At 41.3% G+C, this 18170-nt stretch overlaps 1 protein-coding gene across 2 annotated transcripts in view; it reads right to left on the reverse strand.

The window, feature by feature from the left end:
• Positions 1-18170, reverse strand: part of LOC138783296 (cadherin-19-like) — a 107688-nt gene that overhangs the window by 34442 nt on the left and 55076 nt on the right. For both annotated transcript variants that reach the window (XM_069957833.1, XM_069957834.1), the window contains 3 exons: positions 6353-6517; positions 3303-3490; positions 1026-1261 (listed from right to left, as the gene is read on the reverse strand). In XM_069957833.1, the coding sequence (XP_069813934.1) occupies positions 1026-1261; positions 3303-3490; positions 6353-6517 (589 nt within the window). The remainder of the gene's footprint in view (positions 1-1025; positions 1262-3302; positions 3491-6352; positions 6518-18170) is intronic.

The following is an 18170-nucleotide window of genomic DNA, read 5'->3' on the forward strand; positions in this document are numbered from 1 at the left end:
TTTTACTCTGTCTGAATTGTGTTGTATTTGCCAGCCACACCCGCTTTTCCTGGCAGACTCCTGGCAGTGCAGGGGTTACTGCTCTGCTTGATCTTCTCAGCTGAACTTGCTGCTGGGATCAGGGCTGGTCCAATCATCTGCTGGACTTAGTCTCTGATCCCAGATAAAAAGCAGCAAGTTTCTCCCTTCCCTGCTGACTATTAGAGTTCACTCGCCTGCTCAGCTCCCTGTTTAGTTACACTGATCTCTGTATTCTGGACCTTCTGCATTTGACCTCGACTATTTTCCTGTTTGCTGTTTTTGTACTTCACCGCTCGACTGTTGCTGACCTGGTTTGTCTGACACCTCTTATTGTGTTTTGTTTGTCTGTCCGTGCTCTGTGTGTCGCACCTATTCAGTGTAGGGACCGACTCCGTGGTTGTCCGGGCCGTTTAGGGCCGTCCGTGGCAATTAGGCAGGGTCAGTGGGTGGGGTCAGCTCAGGGCTCACTGTCCGTGTCTTGTCAGACTGCCTTTGCCATACTGACCATAACAATGCATTTGTGTGTATCTACTGTGTGTGTGTGATAGGTAAATCATCACAATCCAGTAAAGAAGTTTTGCATGATATTAGGGTAATACTTTCAGTGTACAGTATGGTGATGATGGTTGTTGTAATGATGCACATGAGAATTATTTGTGTATTGCTTCCATAATGATCATAGTGTTGGGCGAGCATGCTCTATTGTGTGCACGGCATTGCTCAATGCTTGACTGACCCAATAAACAAGCTTTAAGGCTGTGGAAATGAATAATGCATTTTCACAACCTTTACTCATTGGGGATGATGGCCGGGGAAGATAAATTATACGTACTGTCCAGAAACCCTCCCCTCTGCTGATCAGAGGGTAAATATTTAAGACTTCTATTGACTTTAATAGGGTTCACTACTTGAGGCAAGCACTCCAACATTTAAAAATGTTTGACTCAAGCTTTTCAGTGCTCGCTCAACACTAATCATAGTTAATATTTCAAAAATGTGCTCACCTTATTATGGTATTAATGTTGTCAGGATCTTTTGCAGTGACAGAACCAACATATGAACCAACTGGGACATTTTCAGGTATTTCCATGAAATATTTTCTTTCAAGAAATACCGGCGGTTCATCAACATCAACAACGTAAATTCTTATGGTTGCCATGTCAAACAGTTCAGGCTTGTTTGTGTTCTCTGCCCTTACTTGAATGTTGTATCTTCTATTTCTGCTTTCAAAGTCAACCAGCTAAATATGTAACCGGTATAAAAAGAATAAAAATAAATTTTATATAAGAAACATGTGACATATTTTAATGATATTATAGTTAGTTTTTAGGGTGCGTTCACACGTACAGGATCTGCAGCAGACCCACAGCAGATTTGATGGCCCAGAATTAATTTGCTTTGAATCTGCAGCTTCAAATCTGCGCCATCAAATCTGCTGCAGATCTGCTGCAGATCCTGTACGTGTGAACGCACCCTTAATATGTTATATGTAAAAACAGATTAGCCATAACATTAAGGGTAGCTTCACATGTACCGACTCGCAGCGTTAATAACGCTGTGAGTCAGCTAGGTCCTGGCAGATCACTTTCACTACATACACGCCGCGGTCTGAACGACCGCTGCGTGTAGGTAATTCTGCCGGCCGCTTAACCCCTTCAGCTGCTGCCCGGCTCCCGCTCTGTATACATTACCTCTCCTCGCTGCACGGGGTCCCGGCGTACTGCTCTCCCGCCCGGCCAATCAGTGTGTTGCCCTACCGCAGCCACTGATTGGCCGGGCGGAGAGCAGTGCGCCGGGACCTCGTGCAGTGAGGAGAGGTAATATATACAGAGCGGGAGCTGGGCAGCAGCTGAAGGGGTTAAGCGGCCGGCAGAATTACAAGCGGCAGTCGTTCAGACCGCTGCGTGTATGTAGTGAAAGGGATCTGCCAGGACCTAGCCGACTCGTTATTAACGTTAACGCTGCGAGTTGGTACGTGTGAAGCTACCCTTAAACTACTAGTTATGACATTATACATTATCTTGGGACAATGGTACCTGCCAATATGTAGGATACACTAATAAGTTAACAGCAGATGCATTGGAGCAGATAAAATGGCAAACATAAAAGCTACAGTGAGTTTGACAAGAGACAAATAGTTATGGAGGGATGACAGAGCATCTTCAAGCTTTGTAGAGTATTCCCAGTGTGCAGCAGATAATACCTACCATAAGTGTTTTAAGTAAAGACAACTGAGGAACTGGCAACAGGGTCATAACCTTGTCCCTGACAGTGTTGAAGGTTAACACATCTGGTCTGATGAATTGTTATTTCTTTATCATCATGTGGACAGCCAAGGATCTTTTATTTGGGGAAGAGATGACATCAGAATGCTCAATGAGAAGTATACAAGCCAGTGAAGGTGGTGTGATGTGCTCGATATTCATGGGGATTTTACTTTTGACACATATCACCTTCCTGAACATTATTGTTGTCAATAGCAATAACCTCCACCAGAAGGGTAATGTGTAGCGATGAGTAAGTCAAGCCTTTCGAACCCAGATTTGTTCTAAATTTTCAAAAAGTTCAGTTGGCTACCAAACCAAACATTTTGCAAAGTTCAGAGAGGTTCCAAAAGAGCAGCCACACACCTGTCTGCGCTCCCCTGGTGGCTGACTAGGATGGGACAGCTCCATAGCCTCTGATTAGTTGAGCAGGCTGTCACTCTTGTGTCTAAAGTGACAGCCCGCTCAGCCAATCACAGTCCATGGTGCTGTCCTGACGCAGTGAGCCTGGGGTTTGCTGAGTGGGCTCCTGAAACAAGAGTAACAGTCCACTAAGCCAATCACAGGCTCACTGGAACAGGACAGCAGAGTGACCTGTGTTGGCTGAGCAAGCTTTAACTCTAGAGACTGCCTTGCTGTACCATTCCAGTGAGCCTGTGATTTGGGCCTTCACCAGAAAAGACGACAGGATGGAACTGGACCTGAGAAAAAGGATCCCAGGGGAGCACAAACATGTAAGTTTAACGAACAGCTTGTTAAAGTTTGCTTTGACAAGAACCCGAACTTTACATTCAAGTTCGGCAAACCTGCCGAACTGAACTTTTGACATACTCACAATATAGCCTTGGAAACCTTTGGACATGATGATACTAGCCTTGGCAATTATACATAAGGTAACAATGATCAAAATGACAAGGAGCATGATGCTGTTGTCACTTTTTAAACTCTAATCAGACATCTGGATGACCAAACACATCAAATAGCCAAAACACCAAAATGTAGAACAAAGTTATTTACCTTGTTTAGTGTTATTATTCCTTCTTGTGTCAATCTATCAGTACTTATATTAAACATATTGTAATCCCCCCTTTCGTCCATTGAGTAAGTAATTTCTGCATTTTTTCCAATGTCAATGTCATAGGCCAAAACTGTTCCAACAATTTCTCCAACAATAGCTGATTCTATTATGGACATCTCATATGTCTCTAAAAAAGAAAGTGCACCCATGTAAAACATTATTACTTCTCTTTAATCTGTAAAATATACCTCTGTCTTCCAGTGTGATACTGAAGTTAGTGTGTAGAAACAAATAGTCTAAATATTCTTTTAATTATTTATTTATTCATTATTAGTTTTTTTTGGGGGGGGAGGGAAGGGAGTGTTTTTACCCCCAAATAATCCTAACTTCATCATAAAAAAAAACATTTGACACAGGGGCATGTCCAAAGTTTTGATCTGTCCAGATCGGAGGGTCTGCAGTGCGGTCCTCTCCCTGCTCGTTCTCACGATTAGTACTGGTCTGAACATTCAGCTGATCAAAACTTATGACATGTCTTTATGAAATGTCAAAAGTTTATTTTATGAGAACAGATACACTTTAATACTAATGTGCATATCATTCATATAAGAATGATTTTCGGCATTAACCCGCTTAACCCCTTCCCGCGCGAGGACGTAAATGTACGTCCTTGCGCGGGTGGGGGAGTTCAAAGCGGGGCCGCGCGGCGAACCCACTCTGAACTGCCGCGGTCCCATGGTCCCATAGTTGACAGCTGAATCTGAAGACTTACTGCAGCTGTTCCCTGGTGGTCTAGTGGGGAGATCACCCCCCGTGACATAATGGCGCCATAATGGCGGTCTGCGTCATAACGGCGCTGATCCCGGCTTGGCATTCTATTGCTTTGGGCTGCAGCAGCCAAAAGCAAAAGAACACTGATCTCATCAATCTATGCAGTATATCCTATATGTGTAGGGGGGCTTCTAGTATATGTATATAAAAAAAAAGTGTTATTATTAATAAAAAGCCCCTTCCCCTAATAAAAGTTTGAATCACCCCCCTTTTCCCATGTTATAAATAAAAATAAATAAATAAACATGTTTGGTATCACCGCGTGTGTAATCACCCGAACTATTAATTTATCACATTCCTGATATCGCACGGTAAACGGCTCAAGCGCAAAAAAAGCCCAAAGTGCAAAATTGCGCATTTTTGGTCGCATCAAATCCAGAAAAATTGTAATAAAAAGCGATCATAAAGTTGCATATGCATATGCACAATCAGGGTACCAATAGAAAGAACACATCATGGCGCAAACAATGACACCTCAAACAGTCCCATAAACCAAAGGATTAAAGCGCTATAAGCATAGGAACAGTTCCAATGAGACGTACCTCCGCACCTGCCCGAGCTCGGCTGAATCACCTAGGGGTTGGTTGGTTGGTTAGGTCCAGTCACCTGGGCACACGTGGACGGTGCTCAGCAAACTTTGAAGAAAGTCTCTGAATGTGATGCCAAAAGAACAAAAGTGATGCGGCACACGTCCAATCTTTGCTAGTGATAGTTTATTGTTCACATGCTCGTGGATACAAACAAGAACACAGGCCTGTGTTCTTGTTTGTATCCACGAGCATGTGAACAATAAACTATCACTAGCAAAGATTGGACGTGTGCCGCATCACTTTTGTTCTTTTGGCATCGCTATAAGCATAGGAATAAAGGTAGTTTAAGGAACATATATTTATTAACAATGGTTTGAATTTTTTACAAGCCATCAAATAAAATAAAAGTAATACATGTTACATATCGTTTTATTCGTACTGACTTGAGAAACATATATAACATGTCAATTCTTCCATAGGACACACAGTGTAAAAACGAATCCCCCCCAAAGAAAAAGAATTGCGTTTTTTTTTTCCAATTTCACCGCGCATATAATTTTTTTCTAGTTTCACAGCATATTTTAAAATTCAGCCTGTCATTGCAAAGTACAATTAGTGATGCAAAAAATAAGGGCTCATGTGGGTCCGTAGGTGTAAAAATGCAACTGCTATTTTAAGCACAAGGAGGAAAAAAAGAAGACGCAAAAACGTAAATTAGCCAGGTCCAGAAAGGGTTAAACTTTGCCAATGTTTATTGTATATACAATAAACACGCTGAAGAGCTGTGTGTAGTAAAACAGCTGTCACCCACCCCCCACCCCAACACCATCCTCTGACCTTGTATATAAAATAAACATTGGCAAACTTCGAGCTGGTGAGTGCTGCAAGTCATTCACATGGGAACTATTGTTCAAAAGACTGTTGCTTTTGCACTAGACTTGCAGAGGAGCATTGCATGGGAGCTGTGGAATTTCAGAGAACCATGTGTGATCCTGTCTTGGTATTGTCATCCAGGTTTTTTATTTGTTATGTATACTCAGGTGCATATCAATGTCAAATATGTATATATTGTGTAATGAATGATGCTACTAATGTACAAAATCATAATTTTAGTTATATATCAGCTTAGACCAGCTGACGGCGCATAGGAGCAATGTCAACAACTAAAACTAGGCAAAATATACAGATATTAGAGTATCAATTTACATGGAACAAACAGGTTAATTAATTTTAGTCAAATATACTGTATGTTTTTTGTAACATCTTCTCCTTTTTTACCCAATCTCACTCTGGTAGGGACTGGGCAGACAGAGACAACTCTTTACAGCTCATAACCTGGAAAATGTGTTGCTGAAATATTTATTTAACTGTGCACATCATGGTTGATTGTCATAGTGGTCACATGATTAACACCTAAACCAATCAGGTTCCAATTTTTGGGTCAAATACAATATGTATAGATGGATTTTTATCATTGAGTATGTGTTTTTTTAAGCATACAGGTTTATAAACCTGTTAAGAATTTGTTGTAATGAGATTAAATCAGGAGTAAAAAAAAAAAAATTAAAAACTTGCATTAAAAAATGGATATTGTTGATAAAGTTATCTAAATTTTTATATTCAAGATGAAGTAGCATAGTATAAAAAAAAATACCAAAGCAAAGATCACTAAGAAAGAATTTGCTTACTTTGTGGAAATTTTGGTGCATTGTCATTGACATCCAGTACATTAATTATCACAGTTGTTGTGGTTGATAGAGCGCCTGCATCACCGATCATGTCTTTGGCTTGTACAATAACTTGATATTGATCTTTAGTTTCTCTGTCAATTTGTGAAGCAACTCGAATTATTCCTAGTTTGAAAAAAAAAAAAAAAAACTGAAATATATACATATAAACCAATAAAGCATATGGATTTGAGATCCACTTTTTAGAACAATTTTAATAATGGTAATAATGGTAGTAATAACAAAAACTTATAAAATGTAATTATCTCACCTTTTATTTTACATATTTTAGCACCAAAACTTGAAGGTAACTATTCTGAAACATATGTCTAATTACATTTTTATCACTCAGTCTAGTAAAGCGATATTCATACTTTTATCGATTCTCTGCAGTTTTTATTTTGAATTCTAAAGTCATACACAGGATTGAACAATACAGAATAACTTGTTCACTTGCCAAGTGTTTAGAAATGAATATATTTTCCCTAATTCCTCTTTGGTTTGGTATTAGGATTTCACAAAGAATAAATGAAGAAGGGGGTAAGAATGTGAATAAAAGACTTTTGTTAATGAGGATGGCCATGAACATAATGTTGTGTAATTATTATTATTATTATTATTATTATTATTATTATTATTATTATTATTTTGTCATTTAGGCCCAGTTCACAGTGGCAGCTTTGATGTGATATTTTGGCACCTTATTATGGCCTAGTTCACACCGGAAAGATTTGATTAGATTTGATTTTTTTTTTTTTTTTTTATGGCTTTTGCTCTGACTCAAGTAGGTTAATTTGTGTTTTATAGTGTCTGTGTGTGATTAAAGTACAGTCTCAGTTTTATTTAGGGGTCAAGCATTAAGCATTTACGAATCACAGCCATTTTTGCATAGTCTTCTAACTTTAACTGGCTAAAAGTGATTGGAGAATTGAATGCAGGTTCTTGTCTAGACAAGGGATGAGGAAGCTGTAGCCCTTCAGCTGCAAATCTACATTTCCCATCATGCATGAGCAATCAAAGCTTTGGTTTTGACTGTAGGCCCCCCATTTCCTGACCTAGACAAATTAAATTGGTTAGATATCTGGTGTTAAATGTGCATTATGTAGCTCTTTCCAATAAAGAAACTTAAAGGGAACCTCACCCGATTTGATGACACTGTTATGTAAGTGGCAGTGCCCTGGTGAACATAGTGCCTTTTGTTAAAGCGACTCTGTACCCTCAATCTGTCCCCCCAAAACCGCTTGTACCTTGGGATACCTGCTTTTAATCCAGGTGATGCAGTTATTGTCCTAAAAAAACAACTTTTAAACTTGCAGCCCTCTGCCCAACAGCCGGGGCTTGGAGTATCCGTGCAATAAACTTTGCCACACCCCTCCGTCCCTCCTTTCAGCCCTCTTCACCATTTTTCCTATTCTTCTTCAGTGAAAACTACACAGGTGCCTTAACGATCCAGCCCATGTGCCATCCTAACACAGGTGATGAAAAGTAGAAAATCAGCCTGGAGCATTCCTAATGGTGAGGAGGCAGGGAGGAGGGACAGAGACATTGTGCCAGCCTAATGCATACACAATCTAGGCCACAGCCGTTTGACACAGGGCTGCAAGTTTAAAAGTCGTTTTTTTATCACAATAGCTGCATCACCTGTCAAACGGACCCCAGGACAGATCTTGGATTAAAAGCAGCTATCCGAAGGTACAAGTGGTTTGGGGGGGTACAGAGTCACTTTAAGTTGTCAGTGGTGTAGAAACTGAGTAATCCTTATTTTCTTACTGTAAGGAAAAGTCAAAGAGAAATTGTGGCTCTACATCCGTGCCCTGGTCTGGCCTCATCACTGGTTTCTCCAGAATGAGAAACATTTGAGGAAATTATAAATTAAAACTTGTTGCACCCCCAAAAAAAAGTCAACAGAAAGACTTTAAAAAAGGCTAACATAAAAAATGTGTGTTTCAAAGGCCAAATCTCCTCATTCCTCATGCACCACCATGAGAAAGGAGTAGTTTTGGCCTCCGAAACGTCCACGGGGTGTGGGATACATCAGCTGTGTGAGGCTTGTTGTATGCCGCATCGGTTGAAACAAAAAATGAAAATTGATGTTATGAAGACACTGAAAGTAATCATTCACCCGACAGTGAATGGTGCGAGTTGGAAAAGGTCTGTGAATGTCATGTCAGCAGATTGGTGAGAAACCATTTTTCCTCCATATCTCTTGTATTGATCTATGACTATGGACTGGACTTGTAGTCTGGTAGTGTGCATGAAGCAACTTTAGTGCAGACTTTGTTCTATTTAGTGACATAATTAAAAATAGACCAATTAATGAGAAGTAAAACAAGGCAACTCTTCCACCCAGCGTGGACCTACATCTCTCCATGTCTGCATGATTAACATCACAGATTGGAGCCAAAAGGTCACTGCATTAGGATGTTATATAGTTTACCAATGAAAAATACTTTTCTATGTAGAATACTTTACATTTGGCTTAATTTATTACACATTCAAATTAATTGGAATATACCTTTTGCCCAAATACACTGTGTCTATTGTGATCATATACAATAATGAATTATATGTTCTTATTATCCTATTCCGCTCCCAATCATTAAATTGTTCTCAACTTTGCCAATTAAAACTTGACTCACTTTGTAATAAATCAAATATGTTAGAGTGCTGGTACAGGATAGATTCTAACTGCTATATCATGAATTTTTCATGATGCTATAATCTATTGTAGCATTATACCCAAGAACTAACAAACGCTGTACAATTCACTTGCTGTAGTGTATAATCAGAATACTCTTGAGCATTTCTCCTTGCAATACATTTTACAGAAACGAACAAAATCCTTGACAATGGAAGAGGTGATTATTCCTTGTATTTTTTTTTCTTTATTCTGTATTACTAGCACAGTATGTTACGTCTAACTACATAATTGACCCATACATAATAGTTATTTGCACAAATTAGATATTCTAGAGATTTTTGCTAGAGATTTTATGATATGCTTATTATATGGGCACTAATAAATAATGTAGGGAATTGTAAGTTATGTTGCAGTTACAGCAGTGAAGTGCATAGTATACCAATTCAGTGAATCAGGAATTGGTCTTCTAGCGTAACTCCTTACTGCATCACCTATTGTTTTACAATGAAGACTCTTAAGGGAGCAATCCCAGAATGCAAGAGAAACAGTTGAATGGTAGATAAAGCTTTGCTACATTAGTTGCATGTTTTTAAATAATATTAAACAGTGTGAAATTATTTTTTTTATTTTGTGATAAATCTGGTGCACTTAGAATTAGTTGGTTTTAGTAAATTCCCCCCACAGTAGTGCATTTTTCAGTGTGCTGAAAGTATCCATAGGGCCCAATTTATTGTACTGGTTTTTGGCTTCCTTTGTAAAAAGAAAGCGTTATACTATTTTGCACTTGTTGGCAATGTCTTATTTTCATCTATACTATGTTACTGTGAATTGAAAATGTACAACTGAAATTGGTCACATTCCAACGTTTTTTCCCCCTCTAAATATTCTAGTCCTCTAATTACTTGAAATGTGTTTAATATCAAAGGTACATCCAATGACTGACTGTAAATGGTGGCATATAGAGTATTGGCAAAAAGGTGAGCGTTCCACGTAATTTACACTGATAGACTATGTTCACACAACATTTTTTTAGCTCAGTTTAAAATGACGTCCGTCATTTTGAGTCTAAAATAACAGACCTCATTTAGCAGCCTGGCCTCCCCTTAGTGCAATGACTGGTGTTGGTACATTATTCTAGTTTGGAATTACTAATTGGCCTTTGGATGTGTCTTAATTAAAAAGTCCATGGAATTTAATAGTAAAAACGGAGAAAGAACGGTGACAAAAGAAAACTGTGTGTGAACAACTAATAAAAAAACGTCCTCTGTTTGTTAAAGATGTCCAAAAATAATGATCATGTTCATTATTATGACGTCCGCGGTAAAAACATCCGTTATTCAATACATTGTGAGCATTGGACGTCAGTCTTTCTATTAACCTCAATGCATTGCCAATGCAGCCAGTTAAATAGCAGCAATAACGGACGTTATTTTAAATATCAAGATCGTCCTCCTTTTCTCTATTTTTGATGTTGTGTGAACATAGCCATATCCAGAAACTTCTACATACACAGATTGTTTAATGTTAAATCTAAAGTTAGATTCTAGGTGAAACTTGCATAGTGGAGAGCGTGCATCACTATGCAATATGCATGTTATCCATTATGCATTTCTTTGCAGCCATCGGCAGGATGGATAGCCACATTGCATTTAAAAGTCACAAAGTGATTAAATAATTAATGATCTGCTACCAACAAATCATAGGTATATTAGTCTATTTTACCACAAACTAAAGAGACTAAAAAAAGGATAGAAAACAGCGGCAGGTGTTTATACTCACCTATGCTCATAGGGCACATTGCATTAGGACTCAAGGGCCCATCATGTCACAACTTCACTGAATCTCTGCATAATGCTTGCAAACAATCTGCTATACTTTGGGTTTATCACGATATGATTTACATTAAATGACCCTTAATCGCATGTTGACATCAAGCTCTAGTCTTCCTAGGAATGCAAGAAGTCTCAATGGTTTTGCTTTAAGGGGTACTCCGGCGGGGGGTTTCAAGTGCGCTCAGCCAGTCAGTGATGGAGGTGAGATCCCGCCTCGGTCACTGACTGGCTGAGCGGACTTGAAACATCACGTCTCAAGCCAGCGTCAGAGACCAGAAAGCGTCCGGGCAGCGGGGACCGGAGTGCCGCAATACGGGACCCGCCGCTGGAACCGGGGAGATAAGTGGACTTTTCTGCCCTCAGTCACCTCCTCCCCAGCCAGATTGAACTCCCACCCCGCCATAATACCCCTTTAAAGTTCATTTAATGTAACATCCTAGGAGTTCTAAGTATCTAATAAATAGTATATTCATTTGAATATGCCACCCTCAGATATAGGCTATGTTCACACAACTTTTTTTCCTCTCTAATTTTGAAGAGAAAAAAATGACGTCCATACAGTACATTATTTTAGTTTAGGTGGACTAATTGACCTTTGGGGGTGTCTTTAATTGGAAAGTACATTGAATTTAATAGTAAAAACGGTAAAAGGATGGTGAAAGGACAGTGTAAAAGACATCCGATAATAATGATCATGATCATTATTTTGACGTTTGTGCAGATATGTCATTTTATAGACTGTGTGCATTGGACATCTGTCATTAAATCGCGGCAGTAACAGACATCTTTTTAAATAGAAATGTTGCTGCCTTTTTTCCTTTTTTTGGTGTTGTGTGAACATAGTCATAGACAGTACAGCGCTCAAGCTACACACACATTTCTTGTGTAATCTGACTTATCTAGTGCCTAGTTGTGGGATGCAACATTTACTGCAAGGTCTAATTTAAAGAATTAAAAATTGCTATATCATTTAATATGCCAAAAACTATTCAATATAAAGTGTAATAAGAACTTCCCTATAGTGGGAAAAAGTTAACAAATAAACTCACAATCTGTTTCAGGGTTTCATAAAAAACAGGGTCTGATGCTAAATCTAATCTGAAAAGCTGAAAACTGATACCAGAAGATACAATTTTCTATTTCTAATTTGTAGGAGTTGTATTAAGGCAGTGATGATACTGTTACTAAACTATATCTATTTACAATATGGAGGTCAAGTCAGCTTTAAATATTGTCCTCACTTGAGCCATACTCTCAGATGGTAAATGGTTCCTTCTATCACTTCACATTACACTAAGGAAATGTTTAAATGGATTCAGAGATTCACACAGAATAAATTAAATCTAAAGGTTTGAAATACAACTTTCAGCCTATACGATGAGATCATTAGTATTGTAACACATAAGCTAAACTCTTACACATTACCAGCTGTGCCTATAGGGAGCATGTCAGTGACAGACAGTGATCGCAGCAGTCTGCCGCTTGCTGTACTGTATATGTGAATAGGCAGCATTTTTGGAGAATTCACAGCTTCAACGTCAAAACTGTTACACAGGAGTCTGATTCAACCATGGGGCACAAACTTTTTCCCTAAAATTGCATATTGGTGTCAGGGTGGGTGTCTACTAGAGATTAGCGAAGCGAATCTGGCAAAGCAGATTTACTGCAAATTACGCTGTCAATTTTTGCGGATTCCTTAAGAAAATTTGCAAAGAACATGGCGGCTGCACATGTTGGCTGTCTAAAGTGCCACTGGGTGAGAGAAAGGGATTAACCAAAATCCCTAGTACCTGTTAAATCTGTTGCAGGCCCCTCTGGGATTTCAACACCTCCCCCTCTATATAAGGTTATTTGATTACAGGAGGCCAGTCTGTGTGTGTAGTGGAGGTGGAAGCAGACAGAGAGAGCAGAGCAGGGAGAGAAATAAAGAGAGATGTAGGGATAGAGAGTAGAGTAGAGGAAAGGATAGGAGGGCTGATTGTGGGCAGATTTGGGGCTCATTGTAGGTAGATTGTCGGCTGATTTGGCCACTATGTCAAAGCACTTAAAAAAAAAAACAGACTCTTCAGCCAGTGTCAACGGCCAGGGAGCAACTGCTTGTCCAACAGAGATTCCTGTGCCATCTGCACAGCAACTGTTCCTAAGTTTCTCAGAATGTTGAAGATCTCATGAAGGCATGAGATGTTTAACCAGCACATAAAAAAAGAGAGAGCAGTAAGGGGAGCGAGCCAGGGGAAGCTTGAAGCCGCAGTATGGGCTTGTACTGGATGGCTGCTGAAGAGGAGTTAGGAGAGGAAAAGTGTGTCCCTGACTATGAGGAGGAGCCCAAAAGCCATCAGGAGGAGCACAGAAGCAGTTAGGAGACACTCAGCAGTGTGCCACCTCAGAAGAACTGCCAACTCCACTCAGAGGTGCAGCAGTTCTTATGTGCAGGTGATGGAAGAAACAATTCTGCCAGCAGAAAGTGGGTCAGGGTTTGGGTCGAAAACCCGGCACCATTTCCATGCCACAACATAAGGAGCGCCACCACTGAATTTTAGCCCTTAAATTATTAGTATAGTCCATTAGCAAATACCTCTAGTAAATTAAGATATATTTTGAAAACCTTATGAGAGATTTATCAAACAGATGTAATGTAAAATCATCTCATTTGCATCTAGCAACCATTCAACTTCTAATTTTCATTTTCCAATAAATGTGTGAGGAATGAAAAGTTGAATCTAATGGGTTGCTAGGGGCAGCTGAGTCAATATAACTTTACACCTTTTTGATAAATCCCCCCCCCCATCCAGTCCAATGTGCAACCCATGCTCGAAGATCAAGATTATCTAGACACACATCCCAATGACTATGGTTCACAAGGAGGAGATGTTAAACATAGCCATGCTGTTTCAACCCTGGCACTTGTGCCAAGGAATCTTACCATTTGTGTCTCATTTTTCAAGACATGCGTGGTAACTGGACTAATACTGTTCCTGGGGTTTTTAACCCCTTCCCCCAATATGACGTCCAGGGACGTCATGAAAAGCAGTGGCAGAACGCATCATGACGTCCCTGGACGTCATGGCTTCCCTGCCTCCCCCCTCTGTCCCTAGGTGAGATCGGGCAGCAGGAGGAGGCTATGTCACACAGCATCCTCCTGATGCCACTGCCCGGAGGGGAGCCGCGCTCCCCCCCGGGCAGTTAACCCCATAAACGCCGCGGTCAATGCGACCACAGCGTCTATGGGGAGATTCAGTGCAGATCGGGCGGCGGGGGGAGGCTGCAGAACGCTGCCTCCCCCCACCGCCACTCAATATGTGTCCCCCGGCCCCCTCCCCTCGTCCCCCAATACCGGCAGATCGCCGCTACTACCGTTTTAGCGGCGATCCGCCGGTACCGGGCATTACCGCCGCCGCCGATAGCTTTCATCTCCCCCCACCGTGAATCCACGGTGGGGGGAGATGAAAAATGTCCCCTCAGACCCCAGATCAGCCCCCCGATCAGACCCCAGATCACCCTACCCGGGCAGCCATCAGATCCAAGATGGCTGCCCCCATCCCTGCGAACAAACAACGTTTGTTCGCAGGGATGGAAATGAATTAGTGATCAAAGCCCCATGCTCTCCGCCACCGGAGGCAGTGATCGGGGACCCCCCTGTGTGGTCCCGGAGCAGGTTGCCTGTAACCACCCCAAATTGCCAGTGAGCCCCTCCAGATGGTCCGTAATCAGCCCCGATTGCCCGTAACCCCCCATATTGCATGTAACCACCACACGTTGCCTCTAACCACTGCACGTTGCCTCTAACTCACACACGTTGCCAGTGACCCCCTCCAGATTGCCCGTAACCACACCAGATTGCCGTAACCACCCAAAATTACATGTACCCACCCCTGATTACCTATAAGCACTTCAGTTTATCCGTAACCACCCCAGATTGTCTGTAACCACCCCATGTTGCCCATAACCACCGCAGATTGTCTGTTACCCCCCCAGGTTGCCCCTAATCACATGTAATTCCCACCAGATTGCCTCTGACCACCGCACGTTGCCTCTGACCACCGCACGTTGCCTATAGCCACCGCACGTTGCCCATAACCACCGCACGTTGACTGTAACCACCCCAAATTGCCAGTGACCCCCTCCAGATGGTCCGTAATCAGCCCCGATTGCCCGTAACCCCCCATATTGCAAGTAACCATCGCACGTTGCCTCTAACCACTGCACGTTGCCTCTAACTCACACACGATGCCAGTGACCCCCTCCAGATAACCACACCAGATTGCCGTAACCACCCAAAATTACATGTACCCACCCCAGATTACTTATAAGCACTTCTGTTTATCCGTAACCACCCCAGATTGTCTGTAACCACCCCATGTTGCCCGTAACCACCGCAGATTGTCTGTAACCACCCCATGTTGCCCATAACCACCGCAGATTGTCTGTAACCCCCCCAGGTTGCCCCTAATCACATGTAATTCCCCCCAGATTGCCTCTGACCACCGCACGTTGCCTCTGACCACCGCACGTTGCCCCCGACCACCGCACGTTGCCCCCGACCAACGCACGTTGCCCCCGACCAACGCACGTTGCCTCCGTCCACCGCACGTTGCCCCCGACCACGCAAAATTGCCAGAGACCCTCTCCAGATTGCCCGTTACCACTCCAAATTACAGATTCCCATCCCAGATTACCTATAAGCACTTCAGTTTATCCGTAACCACCCCACGTTGCCCGTTACCACCCCACGTTGCCCGTTACCACCCTACGTTGCCCGTAACCACCGCAGGTTGCCCTTAACCACCGCAGGTTGCCCATAACCACCCCAGATTACCAGTAACCACCCCACATTACCTGTAATCTCATTTTTTTTACTGTATTTTGGTAACTGCGCTATTCTAATAACCATTACTAGCTGCGGTTTTGCTCCAGCAAATTGGCGCTCCCTTCCTTCTGAGCCCTGCTGTGTGCCCATACAGTGGTTTATGCCCACATATGGGGTACCGTTCTACTTAGAAGAACTTACGTTACAGATTTTGGGGTACGTTTTTTCTCCCATTCCTCGTGAAATTGAGAAATTTTAAACTAAACGAACATTTATTGGAAAAATTCGAGTTTTTAATTTTTACTGTCTTATTTTGAATACTTTCCTCTAATACCTGTGGGGTCAAACCGCTCACTGCACCCCAAGATGAATTCTTTGAACGGTGTACTTTCCTAAATGGGGTGACTTTTGGGGGGTTCTCTTCTACGGACACTACAGGGGCTCTGCAAACGCACCTGGTGCTCAGAAACTTCTTCAGCAAAATCTGAACTGAAAATGCTAATTGGCGCTCCTTCCCTTCTGAGCCCGGCTGTGTGCCCATACAGTGGTTTATGCCCACATATGCGGTACTGTTCTACTCAGGAGAACCTGCGTTACAGATTTTGGCATGCAGCTTCTCTCCTGTTCCTCGTGAAATTGAGAAATTTCAAACTAAACAAACATATTATTGGAAAAATTCTAGTTTTTCAATTTTACTGTCTGATTTTGAATACTTTCCTCTAATACCTGTGGGGTCAAAATGGTCACCACACCCCAAGATGAATTTTTTTGAGGGGTGTACTTTCCAAAATGGGGTGACTTTTGGGGGGTTCTCTTCTATGGACACTACAGGGGCGCTGCCAACGCACCTGGCGCTCAGAAACTTCTTCAGCAAAATCTGCACTGAAAATGCTAATTGGCGCTCCTTCCCTTCTGAGCCCCGCTGTGTGCCCATACAGTGGTTTATGCCCACATATGGGGTACCGTTGTATTCAGGAGAACCTGCATTACAATTTTTGGGTACTTTTTTTCTCTTTTTCCTTGTGAAATTGAGAAATTTCAAACTAAGCGAACATATTATTGGAAAAATTTGTGTTTTTCATTTTTACTGTCTAATTTTGAATACTTTCCTCTAATGCATGTGGGGTCAAAATGCTCATCCTACCCCAAGATGAATTCTTTGAGGGGTGTACTTTCGAAAATGGAGTGACTTTTGGGGGGATTCTATTCTGCTGACACTACAGGGGCACTGCAAATGCACCTGGCGCTCAGAAATTTTTTTCAGAAAAATCTGCATTAAAAAAGCTAATTGGCGCTCCTTCCCTTCTGAGCCCGGCTGTGTGCCCATACAGTGGTTTACGCCCACATATGAGGTACCGTTGTACTCATGAGAACCTGTGTAACAAATTTTGGGGTGCAAATTCTCTCATGTTCCTTTTGGAAAGGAGAAACTTTAATCTAAACATATATATTATTGGAAAATTAAAATTTTAATTTTTTTTTTTACGGCCTAATTGTGAATACTTTCCTCCAGCCCCTGTAGGGTTAAATGCTCATTATACCCCTAGATTAATTCTTTAAGGTGTCTAGTTTCCAAAATGGGGTCACTTATGGGGGTTTACAGCATAAAAGCCTCCTAAATCAACTTAAAAAAAGAACTGGTCCCTAAAAAAAAATCAGTTTTGGAAACTTTCACAAAATGTGATAATTTGCTAATAAATTTCTAAGCCCCATAACAGCCTAAAAAAGTAAAATATGTTTCCCAAATTATGCCAGAATAAAGAGGACATATTGGTAATGTGATTTAGTAACTAATTTATGTGCTATGACTTCCTTTTTTAGAAGCAGAGAATTTCAGAAGTTCATAAAATGCAAAATTTTCTAATTTTTCATGATATTTTGATGTTTTTCACAAAAAACACACAAAGTAATGACCAAATTTTGCCACTAATATAAAGTGCCATATTTGACGAAAAAACAATCTCAGAATCGCTAGCATACGTTAAAGCATCACTGAGCTATAAGCGCATAAAGTGAGACAGGTCAGATTTTGAAAAATTAGCCTGGTCATTAATGCCAAAGCAGGCTTCGGAGGCAAGGGGTTAAGATTTTGTGTGACGTTTAGAGATGAGCGAACCTCGAGCATGCTTGAGTCCATCCGAACCCGATCGTTCGACATTTGATTAGAGGTGGCTGCTGAAGTTGGATAAAGCCCTAAGGCTATCTGGAAAACATGGATATAGTCATTGGCTGAATCCATGTTTTCCAGACAACCTTAGAGTTTTATCCAACTTCAGCAGCCACCACTAATCAAATGCCAAACGATTGGGTTCGGATGGACTAGAGCATGCTCAAGGTTCACTCATATTTAGTGACGTTTTAATTGCTCTTGTGATTTCTTGAGTGCTTTAAAGCTATTGGAAGAGTTCCTGATGGTGTATATATCACAGAGAAAGATGTCCTTTAAACATGATATAACAAACCTCTAAAGCTACTACCAGCTACTATATATTGCTGAAA

Source organism: Dendropsophus ebraccatus, chromosome 2 (assembly GCF_027789765.1).
Source record: "Dendropsophus ebraccatus isolate aDenEbr1 chromosome 2, aDenEbr1.pat, whole genome shotgun sequence".
In the NCBI taxonomy this organism is placed as follows: Eukaryota; Metazoa; Chordata; class Amphibia; order Anura; family Hylidae; genus Dendropsophus; species Dendropsophus ebraccatus.